We start from the raw sequence: 12,120 nt of genomic DNA on the forward strand, positions 1-12,120 counted from the left end.
GCTGTACTCCGATCCGCTTGGTGTTGGCGACTATAAGCTAATGCCAATGGAATTGCCACCGCAGGGAATATGTACAGCCATAAGGACCTATTATATACGATTTATTAGGGATTCTATTGAAACGGGTAAACACACAGACTTTGACTTTAAGGATGGCGCAGCATGTCCAATTTCGAAAGGAAAATATTGGTTTAAAAATGTGATATTTGACACAAAAGGCTGGGTCAATATATTACCACGAGGCTTTATTAAAGCTGAGCTTAAAGTTCTGAAAAGAAACAGATTTGTTGAAGGACTTCCATAGTTGTAAGCATTGAAAACATTATATGATATTGGAATCCGAAATATGTACAAAACAACTAAATTCTTAGGATCATTAGATCTATATAGTCCGAATAGAATATAAGAATAGAATAGTTAACCATTTCATTCACGCGAATTTGGCAGCCAAAGCAGGGAGCGCAAGGATTCAACGTGCAAGGCATGAAACGAAGCAAAACATTGGGCCAGAAATGCCGGAAACTCGCAGGACGCATGCGCCGTGCTTTCGTCAAGCTCATCAAAACGGAAAGCTTGGCCAACATGAGAGACAGGATAATAAAAAGCTTGTGTCCCAACAAAACTTTCCACAGTCTGTGACAGAATTCAAGTGAGTTGAAACAGTTGAGAAACAAAAATAAAACATTAAATACGCAACATAAATTAAACAGTATTGTGAATAACACCAATTTGTTTATAATCAGTTGACACAGTAAAAAGTATTAAGTTAACAGTTTGCAGATACAAAAAATACTAGATAAATTCCCTGTTAACGTTCTGCCCACGCACACGGGGTAAGTACACACTTTTGCAGAGCAAATGCATTCACTTCAAGGTTGTGTCATGTGTGTGCCTGTGTGTGTTTCTGTGTGTCTGTGTGTGTGTGTGTGTGTGTGTGTGTGTGTGTGTGTGTGTGTGTGTGTGTGTGTGTGTGCTTTTCGATTTTTCATACCGCTCTTAAATCGAAGACAATAAAAACGAACCCACGGGACCCAAACAGACCCGCGAGATATGCTGCATATATATATATGTATATACGACATATATATATGTATGTATTTATCAGAGAATTGACTGTCGCCCCTGGCTAATTCATGGCCATTCACTGGCTGTTTACTCAATTAGATATCAGTTTTCTAGGGAACGGTGCCCATCCTGTGTGGCATCCACACCCGACGCATTAAATTATTTGTTTGCTCGCCGCCTCGTTGCGGTTTCTCCAACTGCGCTGCGTTAATTTCCCTTCAGTATGTGTTCGTTTCGTCCTGCCCCACCCGTTGCCCGTTGCCCGTTGCCCGGTGCTCCCACTCCCTCTGCGGATGACGCCATGCCGAGAACTGAAACGTTCCATCATCATTCGACATGAACTTTCTGCCACATGCCCTCGCAGGACACTTGTTTGTCTATTTACTTAATGGAGCCGCATGATATCCGAGCCAAAAGAACAATGAAATTCCTGCTCATGTATCATTTACCAAGCTGCCCCGCCAGTCCCTTATTTGTTCTGACTTTAAGATGTCCGCAAATATAGCCGCCATTTAATTTCAGTTTCGCTTTAAAATATGCAAAGGCCATCAATTTGATTGCATGCAACAGTTGCCGCAATTTATTTTCTCTTTTTTTGTGATGAATAAAAATATCATTTTGATTTTATGACCTGTACTTAAATACATCTCCCTGCTTTTAAGTCATCTTTCGCTTTCATATTTATGAACATTGCAAGTTATCTTGGCAGAGCGCTTGCTTTTTGTTTCTTTATAGTTTTAAATAATCATTTGTTAAATAATTGATAAAAACTGTTCTTATAAACATAAATTTCGTCTCATATCCAGATATATTTAATTTTGAATTAAACTACTTTACTCTGAGTATTTCTATTCCCCTATAAAAAACTGTTTCCTTTTATACGTTTTTTATGCAAAGATGCACACCTTTATATCTAACATTGACTATTAAACACATTTCCTTATGCATTGCATTTACAATTTTAGTAAGAAAAGAAAATGCACTTGTAAGTGAAAATCAAGTTTTCCGTTTGGATAGGCATTCGTTCATTGAAAATTCAGTTGAGTGTAGTTTGTTATACGAGTGCATGTATCATTTATTAGGCTGTCAAATGCAGCGAATTGAAACTGTGACCTAGTTTAAGGGTATTAATAGATTATACCACAGAGAGGCAGCGGGATGTAAAGTCAGAGCCCAAGGCAAACGTTGCAAGTCAAAGTTCCAGGTAACAGAGTCAGGTAGATGTCACACCAAAAGCAGTTACTATATAAGCTCAGGGTCAGTTGTTCACGGCACTTAACCGATATATATATATCCATCTATCTATCTATCTGTTGATATCCTGCTTGGTTGCACTGCCCGTTCTTTCCCTTTTACTTATCGTACTCATCCATTTCAATTGACTTGGCACTGCAGCACAACTGAAACTGCAGCACAGACAAATCATTTATTAACTCAAATCCCAGCAGGCTGACGTGCCAGGACTCTGGTCCAGCACACCAACCGCTAGGCTTGGCCTTAACAATGCGAATCCAGAGGCTCACATTTATGTTGCGTTCTTTGTCCTGCGCCACATGACAGGCTCCAGAATGGATTGTGACTTACCGCACATATCCTTTGGTGGTTTAGCCCTGGATTCCTAAACAATGTTGTAACGTAGGTCGATTGAGATGGTTTCTATACACATTCCTAGATTCTTAGATGACCCTATATTGTATCCCAACGCACCATGTCCTTTCGAAACATGCCAGAATATGGCCATTTCTATATATTTCACTAAAAACGACTTTAATAAAAAAGTCGCCTTGGCCATTTTGAGGTCACGCCTGATGTCCTTTGAATATCCTGCTAATTAAGAATATGTAATTAAAAATGTCGAATGGATGCCCTTCAAGGATAAAAGAAACGATGTCTGCGTAAAAAGAAGGCCGTAGCTCGGCTGTATCCTTGTGGATTCTAAGGAGTCCTGTGTCAAACGTATACCATGGACCAGGGCTATCAACGCCTCACGTCTGAAATTTGACAAATCCCGGATTCATAGATGACCCCCATCTTTTAATGCAAATGGGAGGGATAGGTCCTTGTGATCCTAGGGCACCATGTCCTTCAAAACTATGCAGGACTGTGCCTGAGTTACATTATTGCAGCGCCATTATTTTAAAGCCCAAGAGTATGCAACAATTCGATGTATCAATTAAGTTAAGAACTTTTATCCCTCCACGCGTTGCCAACCAACCAGATGGCTTTTAGTTGGATTCATGCCCGTTGCAATACAATCCCAATTGGTTTTTTTTTAATCAGATTAATTCCATTATAGATAGTATAAACCAGATGCAATATTGTTTTATTTTTAAAGCCGCCTATATATTTTTGCTTATACAAACAATTCACAATCATTTTTCTCCGTGCCTGCAATCAACAAAGTGTTAGGGTAAATAAATATATATATATTATTTAGGTGTGTGTGCTCGAGTATTTGTTATGTCAATACCAATTAGATTATGATTGCACGTAAATATTACTTTTCTTTTCAATAAACTCTGCCTGTGTAGACGTGGTTAAACACGAGGTACTCCTGGCTATTGTTGTATAAAGAGCTTGAGTAGATTTATTCAGGCGCACCCTTTAAGCATTCTGTTTTAAAGGCCAGCATGAAGATGAGTTCCAGGCAGATAGCTGCTGCGTGGCAACAACCTGGGGCAAGAGACCAATTTGCAACTCACCGCAAAGGAAATGAGTTTTTTTTTGCTTTCTTTCTGCCTGGCAATAAGCATAATAATAACCAGGTCCACATAGAACAGCAGCAGGAGCGGCAACAGCAGCTCCGAGAGGAACGCTCTAAGCGTTAAGTGGCTTTTGTGTAATCTGCATGACAATAAGGCATATGCCGAGCGGCGAGTGGGTGTTGTTGGCCCCCTTTTAAAAAGCCGAGCGGGCGCGTGCCAAATTTGGCTACAACTTGTCGCGCACTAAAAAACTATAAACATAAGCAGGTGTGTGCGGGTGTGCGTGTGTGTGTGCTGGCAAGGACATGTAGTGTGCGCTGTTTTAAGGCAAAAGGCAGTTGGGCCAAACGCAAGCAATTAATAAACATAAACACATGCGCTAGTTGCACGGGGCGTATGAGCAATGTGGCACGTGCCTCATATAATGAGCAGCGCGAGGCAGCAGCTGCTGACACGTGTGCCACATGTGGCTGTATGTCTGTTTGTTTGTTGTTTGGCCTGTCAATTTGCGTATTTGTTACAGCAATTCACATTAATCATGTCGGCTGCAAGAGAAAATGCGTTGATTATCGCAGATTTTGCAGCACGAAAAACCTTAACAAATTGATTAATTAAGGCCATAATTAATTTGAGAAACGTGTGCAATAAGTTAATATGTAAGTTAATATTTACCAATTTTATATTAATTAATTGCAGCTCTGCTTGGGTCTCTTCTGTGGCTTGCAGGTAAAATTTAGTAATTTAATGAACAAACGAAAATTTGTATATTTTTTTATTTTTTTAAATTTGCATGCAACATAAATCAAAGTAAAAATCAAACGTATTAAAATTGATAATATGAATTCCAAATAATTTAAGCTCTACGCTGTGATTTTATGAGTTTATTTCTTACCAGTAATTGATGTGATAACCACATATAAAACTCTATTGTAATTTTTAACTTAATCTATCGCTCTTCATAAACGCTCTACCTATATATCTTTCTCTCTTTCTCTCTCGCTCTTACTCTCTCTCTCTTCCTGTGACCTTCGATCACCTTCTTTGCATCAGTGTTGTACAACTTGATATCGAAATTAAAACAAAAAAAATCCCATCGCCAACCAATGCTCATTTAAAAAGCTAACTCAGAAAAAGCCCATACTTACCGTTGCATTAGCAATTGGAATACTCAGAATTAAAAGCGAAATGGCGCCATTTAAACTCAAATTTCGCATGGGCAGCTCGCGAAGCACGAGTACATCGCAAGAGCATGATCCGGATCCGACAGTAAACGAGGCGCTATTGGGCACACAGCAACAGGAACAGGAACAAAATCAGCAGCAGCAGCAACACCACCACCAGCAACAACAACAACAACAACATCAGGCAGTTGGTGCCAGTAGTTCCACAATTGATTCAGTTGATTGCAACAGTCTCGGTTCAATGAGCGAACGGAAGCTGCTGCTGCCTCCGAATCCAAGTAAAGCTGGCAATAATACCAACAGTTTACGTATGGGTAAGAACAGGTTAAAAAATACCAAAACAATAACTAAAACTACTCAATCATCATACAAACACACAATTCCTTACTCCCCCATTTTTCTTAAATGTGATTTTACAGCATGCTGCATTATTTTGGATGCTTATTAATGCAAGGAAGCGTTTATTATTTGCTTGACAATTTGGTTTATTTTGTTTGTTTGGAAATGCGCACAATGCATGGCCCCTTAAAGCACTATTAAGCCCCGCTTACACTCAGAGTAATCCGTGTTTTTTGACTTATTTGAATTGAAATATTGGAAAACAGAAAGAATACAACGAGTTATACATTTTCTTATCTACAGTTGCCAAGGCTTTAGTTAGCCAACTCCACAAACTAATTTGTTAATTTGTATAATTTTCACTGTTCTATTTGTTCATTTCTATATCCATATCCACTGATCCACGTGAATTGTTTCATTTCCATTGAAATGGGTATAGCGAAATATATGTCCGATTTCTTATTCTATACCCAACTTTTGGAAATCTTACAAAGCTCTGGGCTACCTAAACGTGTAAGATCGACAACCAACCGAATGTGAATTTGAATGTAATCAATGTAACCATATTATATAATAAGATAATAACCAAGCCAGTGCAAGATTTCTGAATTATCGATATTGTCATCAATATTGTCACCGATATCGATACTTCATTCAAAATAAAACAAAAAGAGGAATAAAGGATTCAATTCTAGAATCGGAGCCGTACGGAACGGGCAAGACTTATAAAATAAAGCCAAGGACCGTTTATATTTTACTTTGTTTTATGTCGTTCCACATTAATTTCACCTGTTTCCAGGGCATAGAATATATATTTTTTGAGTGTATGCAGGGCTCAAAATTTGCATGACATCCCCCTCAAACCCAACCGCAGCAACAAAACCAATAAGAAATTTAAAGCAATTTGTATGCTCGTTTTTTTCTAAACTCGAGATTATCTTGCAGGCTATGTCAACCCGAGTCGCACACCGTGCATCAGCGAAACGGCAACGGGAACGGATAGCAACAAGGTGCCCACCACACCGCCGCCCACTTATGAGTATGTGCTAGAAGAGGTAAATGGAATGGTTGATAGCTATGCCAAGACAGATACTGATTAGGTTTAACACACAGAACACGCGCCTCTCGCAGCATCAACGGCAGCTGTCGTCGGAGAACAGTGCTACGCCCAATCAGAACAGTCGACGCAGCTCGGCGAATAGCTCGCGGCAGAGCGCTGCTCATCTGAGCGCCGCCCTGGAGCAGCTGACCCTAAATGACAGCAGCAATAGCAACAGCAACAGCGACAGCGACAGCAACGACATTTGCAACGATCCGGATTGCCAGCAGAACTATAACAACAGCAGCAACTGTGGCAGCCGCAACAACAACAACAACAGCAACAACAATAACAACCACAGCAACAACAACAACGACGGCGAGGAACTGGAGCAACGGGAGCATCAGGTCCACCCGCACATCATCGAGGGCGTCACCGAGCTGGAGCTGGAGCACAGCGAGAACGAGGAGTGCACGCTGAGCGTCAACGAGTTTCTATTGGAAACCGAAATGGCTGCTTCGCGTGCCAACAAGGATAATCTCTATGCCGCCTGCAGCGATGCCAGCGATGGGCAGCAGCCGTGCACGGACGCCGAATGCACAGAGTGCGGCGAGCAGGCCGCCTGCGGCAGCAGCCACCTTGGCATAGAATCCGAGGAGGACGGCGAGGAGCCAAGCACCAGCAACGCGGCCCGACACAATTTCTATGATCCGCTGCTAAATCGCTATGGCAGCGAGCGTAAGTCAAAATCCAATTTCATTTGCACAAATCTAACGCTCTTTCCACGCCCAGCTGGCTGCTCCAATGGCGCCGCATCGGGCAACAGCAGTGCACAATCCTGCAACGAGGCCTGCTGTGCCTCGGGCTCTGGCTCCACTTCAGTTTCCTCGAGAGGCCTTCGTGGACGTCGTCAGCAACAACAGCAGCAGCAGGAGCAGAGCTGCCTGCTTACGCCGGAAATGATGAGCAACAAGACCTCCAAGGAGATCTACAAGGATCTAGCCAAGCAGTGGGGCATAACGTGCAAAATGTCCGAAAGCTGCCGCTGCATGGACTGTCAGAGCCATTATTTCGATTGCGACTACGATGATGTAAGCATTAAACACACTCAATAGATGAAATCTATATTCTTTCTTAAAGGCCCTTTTCTCCTTGGAGGATATATATATCCTAAATCCTCCAAGGAGAATAGGGCTTATAAGCAACAACGAAGTAACTTGGTTTTCTCTACATCAGATATTAATTAAAGGAACTATGTTTCCTTCGACTGATCCAAGTCTAATACTCAACTTAAAGAACTTTGATAATAATCCATTCAAATCCTCAAACTGAATCTTAGACACAAACATAATCTGTTTTCAAGCTTAGGTCCCATAAAATTTCTCCATTTTCTATATCAAAGCTCTTAAAATAATGTAAAGAAATATATTAAGGCTCTTTATTATTGAGCTTTATTGACTTAACTTGATTTAACGATTTTAAACTCCTTATCTTTTCTGGAAAGTACTTAATTTACTAGACATATAGCCATGTAAAGCATCACAAACATGTTTTATTTCAAATATCGCAAAAATACGAAGAATCTTCAAAATTATAACGGCATTTTTTCGCGTTTTTTAAATGGCTGTTTCCGTGCGGATTTTGCAGGGATCTTCGGTCCTCTCTCTGGGTGGTGGGGATTTGCTGGGCGATGGCTGAAAGAAAAAAGATTCATATTTTTTGACTATTTCGGTCATTTAGGTTCGTTAGGACGTTATCTTTGCTAGGGTAAAAAAAAACCAAAGATAAATGGGTCATCTAGGAACCATTGGTTTTGCTTGTCTATTCCCCCTTTGTGGGGCAGATATGGCAAAAAAAAAACACAAAAACAGTAAACTCTTAGTTTGTTGAAAAAAGTTGACCAAAAATGAGGGGTCGGTTCGAAAATCAAATCTCTTTTGTTGACTTTTTTTTGATTAACTCGCGTAAATATCGTCTGATTTTGAAATGTTATACCTTTTTGAATTTGTATGGATCCCTACTATAAATTGGCATTCAAACAAACTAAAAATCGATTGGTTAAAAAAGTGGTTTCGGAAAATTCCATCCGCAAGTGTGGAAAAATCGCGAATAACGTTTGTTTGACCCTTTTTGTTTGCCATCCGTTCGGCCTCAAACTCATTTTCAAAGATCTTTGTTCAAATTCATTTGAGGGGTGTTTCGCACTTTTTGGAAAATCCATCCCTCCTTGGTGAAAATGGGAGTTAAAGATTTCCAAAGATCTATAAGAAAAATTGTTTGAGTCGTGTTTTCACACTTTTCGCAGAATCCAAGCTTCCTCGATAGAAATGCGTTACAAGATTTTTTTGGCCGAAATTTTAATTTTCGTCCGATTTGCTTCAAACTTATTTTCACCTGTTTCAGCCATTTGGGCAAATTCCACCCGCAACAGTGGTACATTGGCGGAAACGTTTGTAATTTTGGTTTTATTTTATACCTACCCGCAAGTATTATTATATGTGATTCATATCATTTTTATTTTTCTTTTGCAGAACGAACATCAGAAAACAGATGGCGGATTGGGAGCTGGCACGCCCATGTTTATCAGCGAGGTAATGCACGGTTCCGGCTGTCAGATATTGTAAAGGATACGGGTTTTTTTTGTGGTTTTTGCATATGAAGAGATTGCTGAACAAATGTTTTATGTAAATGCAAATTGTTTTTCTAGAAAAAGCCAAATGAAGAGCAAACTTAGTATAAGCAACAGAAAATATGTTTGGCATTAAATTGACGTTATTTGCACAAGCCGTTTGCGCAAGCAGTTTGCACAAAATGCAGTAGGAATAATGTTGCACCGCGTAGCCTATGCGAATTAGGTTGAAATATTCAATTATACTGGATAAAATAAACAATGAGGCAAATGGAATTATTTATTTATAGCCACCAAACGTAGACTTTGAAAATTATTATAAAAATTCGTATTCAACTTTTTTTGAGAAGTTTTTGAATCGGATCTCTAACTAAATGCATTTTCTTTCTAAGGATTAAACACGATTTGCGAATTGATAAAAAAAATAAAAACATTTCAAAACCCACCTTGCAAGACACAAGTTTGAATATCCTTAAATGTGTTCCATTTTAGAACCAAAATTTATGCAAAGCCTGCAACCAATTGAAACAAATATATATATATATAAATATAATTTGATTTGAGGCATAATTGATAAACTGTCAAAAACCTTTAACTGCAGTAGCTGTAAGCCCCATGGAATCCCCTTCTAAATCCGAGCTTGTCAGAAGTTTGTCGAAATGGTCAAATTATAAAGTAGCGGCGGCTTTCTAGATGTATCGAAAAGTAAAAAGATAAATTTGTATGTATTTTTCTATATGAAGAATTATGTTTAGCTGGCAAAACGTTAGAAATGCAAAATAGACAAGTGCAGGAGGCGGCATTCCCGTGCCCTAGGAACTCGTACGAAAATATAGGCATAATACGTACCCACACACAATTATTATTATAATTATTATTATTATTATCAAGAAAAAACCTAAATGTAGCTTAAGCAAAACAACGATGCGAACAGTTGGCACTTTTGTGCTGGTCAAAGTGTGTGGAATTATGAAAACCAAAAAGAAACTAAAATTCTAGCCTTATCGAGGCGAAACAAAGTTAACTTTTATTACAAATATATGCTGATATTTTTAAAACGAAGCGCAAATATTTAGTCTGATATTTTTCCAAATGGATTTCATCATATTTCGCTATATACATGTATGTATATGGTATATGGTATATATATATATTATTGATTTTGTTAAAGCAGCGAGTCACAGAGCAAAGGCATTTAGAATCCAAATCCCAGGCACCTTAACTATGTTCCGTACTATCTAAGCAAGCGGGTTTCATTCGCCAACGAGGCAAATAAGCTCAGAATCTAAACTCAATACTAAAAACCAATTGTACTTGCATTAATCGCGCAGAGATCGAACCCGTATATATATACGATACGGGGTATATATAACTCAAAAAGTATTTGTTTATACTCGTATATATTAAAAAAGAAGAAAAAAAAAGAAAACTGACTAAGTCTGTTAGCCGTTAGTTGATATTAATTAGTAAATATTTTGCTTATGTATCAATCGAACTAGACGAAATTAAAGATTCAAAAATATATTATAAAAACAATTAAACATGATTACAATCATTTGACACATTTATCCAGCTTGGACAGGGAATGAATGTCACAATTCGGCATTGGAAAACTATCTGAAAATATGATTTTGAACAATAAGATGGAAAATAAACAACAAAATATACATACAATATATAAATATTACTCCACATTGTGGAGCTTGCGATCCTTATCGCCATGATCCTTGGGAAATATATCGCCGTTGTTGGTGCACAGATTGCGATACTTGGAGCTAGGCCAGGCGCCCCAAGTGCCGCAATTGCTGGCGGCATTGCCAATCTTATATGTATACGAACCCTCCATATTGGTAAAGTCGTAATGGCAGGTCATAAAGTGGCAAAAGCTGTTCAAGAATTTCAAATCAATAAGTACACGATTTGTGTGGTGTGCGATTAGAAATATATTGCATACTCAACACTATTATTTGATTCACAATTTGTTGCTATAGCAAAGGCGCAGCCCAACCTGGAGACTCGATCACTAACCATCTGCGTAAAGTGGCCCACAAGGTGGTGGCTGGAAGAGTTGATGGAATGGGGCATTATCTCGATTTGAAAAGTGCAACTTACTTGTTGGAGTCGAAATCTTTGAGAAGATCAACGGGATCCAGAACCGCTCTATATTCCTCAAACATGGGGAAGAGCGCCAAGTCGAGCAACTCTTTAACCGAGAAACGTTTGTTATTGGCAAGAACCAGGCTCAGATTTTCACCGGCATGCGGAAAACGCACAACGGAACGGCAAATCGTGTGCTTGAAGGATACCGTGGCGGCATGTACACGGGCCATATACGCCAGTTCCAGATCCCAGATGAGTTCACGCATGCGTGAGGCAGCCGGAAAGGTTTCATTGCCATCCGTGACCAATTCGCCACCAGCCGCCATATTCCGATACTTATTATGATAGTCTAATATAAGTTTGCGGAATGGCAATGTGTCCGGTACGATGCCCAAAAATTTAGCCCTATAAAAAAGTGGATGCTGCGCGCACAAAAGAGTTACAATTAATTCCTTATCATATGCTTGGGGACATCAGTATCACCAGCTCAGTGTCCACATTGCATATAAAATGCCGCCTATTAGCCATGTTGCACAAATGGCTCTCATTGCGGCAATAGTTGTAGCCGCTGGCAAGCTGGAGCAGGGCCAGCAACAGCTGCAACGACAGCAGCCTCATAAAACTTAACCGAGAATTTTGGGGCTATTTAAGATCTAGAAAAGTGGAAAATAGGTAGAAAAACTAAGTAAAATATTTTAGACTACAAAAATATCAAAACTTCTGAAGCACAATGCAAAGATTTTATGTTTTTTTGCTTTTTAATTTTTTTGTATAATTTTTTCAGTTTTATTTTTCAAAAATTCAAAGTGTATTCCTTTTTTTTTTTTTAATTTATTGCTGGGATTTTAGGAAGAGTTTTTTTGCCTATAAATTCATTTATTTTGGTTTTAGTTTTTCTTTGTTTTTTTTTTTTTTTGAGTATGCAATATAAATTGTATGTAATTTGTTTTTAACTTTGTTTTTAGTTAGTATTTTAGAAAAGTTGAAAATCGAATTGTTTTAACTCTTGATTGTTTTGGTTTGTGTTTTTTTTTTCTTCATATATTTATTTAATTTATTTTT

At 38.9% G+C, this 12,120-nt stretch overlaps 2 protein-coding genes across 6 annotated transcripts; one reads left to right on the top strand and one right to left on the bottom strand.

Annotated features, from left to right (window-relative positions):
- The first annotated feature begins 684 nt into the window (after nucleotides 1-684).
- Nucleotides 685-10,415, top strand: LOC135431979 (probable serine/threonine-protein kinase MARK-A). Its single transcript, XM_064687409.1, has 7 exons — nucleotides 685-833; nucleotides 4,467-4,496; nucleotides 4,821-5,265; nucleotides 6,236-6,345; nucleotides 6,404-7,067; nucleotides 7,122-7,420; nucleotides 8,861-10,415. Exons 3-7 carry the CDS (start codon nucleotides 4,956-4,958, stop codon nucleotides 8,951-8,953), a joined length of 1,476 nt encoding a protein of 491 aa, XP_064543479.1. The 5' UTR covers nucleotides 685-833; nucleotides 4,467-4,496; nucleotides 4,821-4,955; the 3' UTR covers nucleotides 8,954-10,415.
- Nucleotides 10,416-10,463: 48 nt separating this feature from the next.
- Nucleotides 10,464-11,778, bottom strand: LOC135431980 (antigen 5 like allergen Cul n 1-like). Of its 5 annotated transcripts, none has more exons than XM_064687411.1 (5): nucleotides 11,542-11,776; nucleotides 11,071-11,480; nucleotides 10,913-11,017; nucleotides 10,631-10,844; nucleotides 10,464-10,571 (listed from the first exon to the last, which is right to left on the bottom strand). In XM_064687411.1, exons 1-4 carry the CDS (start codon nucleotides 11,674-11,676, stop codon nucleotides 10,643-10,645), a joined length of 852 nt encoding a protein of 283 aa, XP_064543481.1. In that variant the 5' UTR covers nucleotides 11,677-11,776; the 3' UTR covers nucleotides 10,464-10,571; nucleotides 10,631-10,642. The 5 variants fall into 5 exon arrangements, with proteins under 5 accessions (XP_064543481.1, XP_064543480.1, XP_064543482.1 ...); XM_064687410.1 differs by having other exon boundaries at nucleotides 10,464-10,575; nucleotides 11,542-11,775; XM_064687412.1 differs by lacking the exon at nucleotides 10,464-10,571 and having other exon boundaries at nucleotides 10,637-10,844; nucleotides 10,918-11,017; nucleotides 11,542-11,775.
- Nucleotides 11,779-12,120: the final 342 nt, after the last annotated feature.

The sequence above is a fragment of the Drosophila montana genome, unplaced genomic scaffold, assembly GCF_035044405.1.
Source record: "Drosophila montana isolate Dmon_TW-CO22-7 unplaced genomic scaffold, ASM3504440v1 contig_3200_1, whole genome shotgun sequence".
Classification (NCBI taxonomy): domain Eukaryota; kingdom Metazoa; phylum Arthropoda; class Insecta; order Diptera; family Drosophilidae; genus Drosophila; species Drosophila montana.

Bases quoted from the DNA above. Each gene is read 5' to 3' on its own strand.
- LOC135431979 (XM_064687409.1), top strand. From the start codon at position 4,956: ATGGCGCCATTTAAACTCAAATTTCGCATGGGCAGCTCGCGAAGCACG. The intron at 5,266-6,235 runs GTAAGAACAGGT...ATTATCTTGCAG, and splicing joins TACCAACAGTTTACGTATGG to GCTATGTCAACCCGAGTCGC. The intron at 6,346-6,403 runs GTAAATGGAATG...TTTAACACACAG, and splicing joins ATGAGTATGTGCTAGAAGAG to AACACGCGCCTCTCGCAGCA.
- LOC135431980 (XM_064687411.1), bottom strand. From the start codon at position 11,676: ATGAGGCTGCTGTCGTTGCAGCTGTTGCTGGCCCTGCTCCAGCTTGCC. The intron at 11,481-11,541 runs GTGATACTGATG...TTGTGCGCGCAG, and splicing joins GCAATGTGGACACTGAGCTG to CATCCACTTTTTTATAGGGC. The intron at 11,018-11,070 runs GTAAGTTGCACT...CAACTCTTCCAG, and splicing joins AAAGATTTCGACTCCAACAA to CCACCACCTTGTGGGCCACT.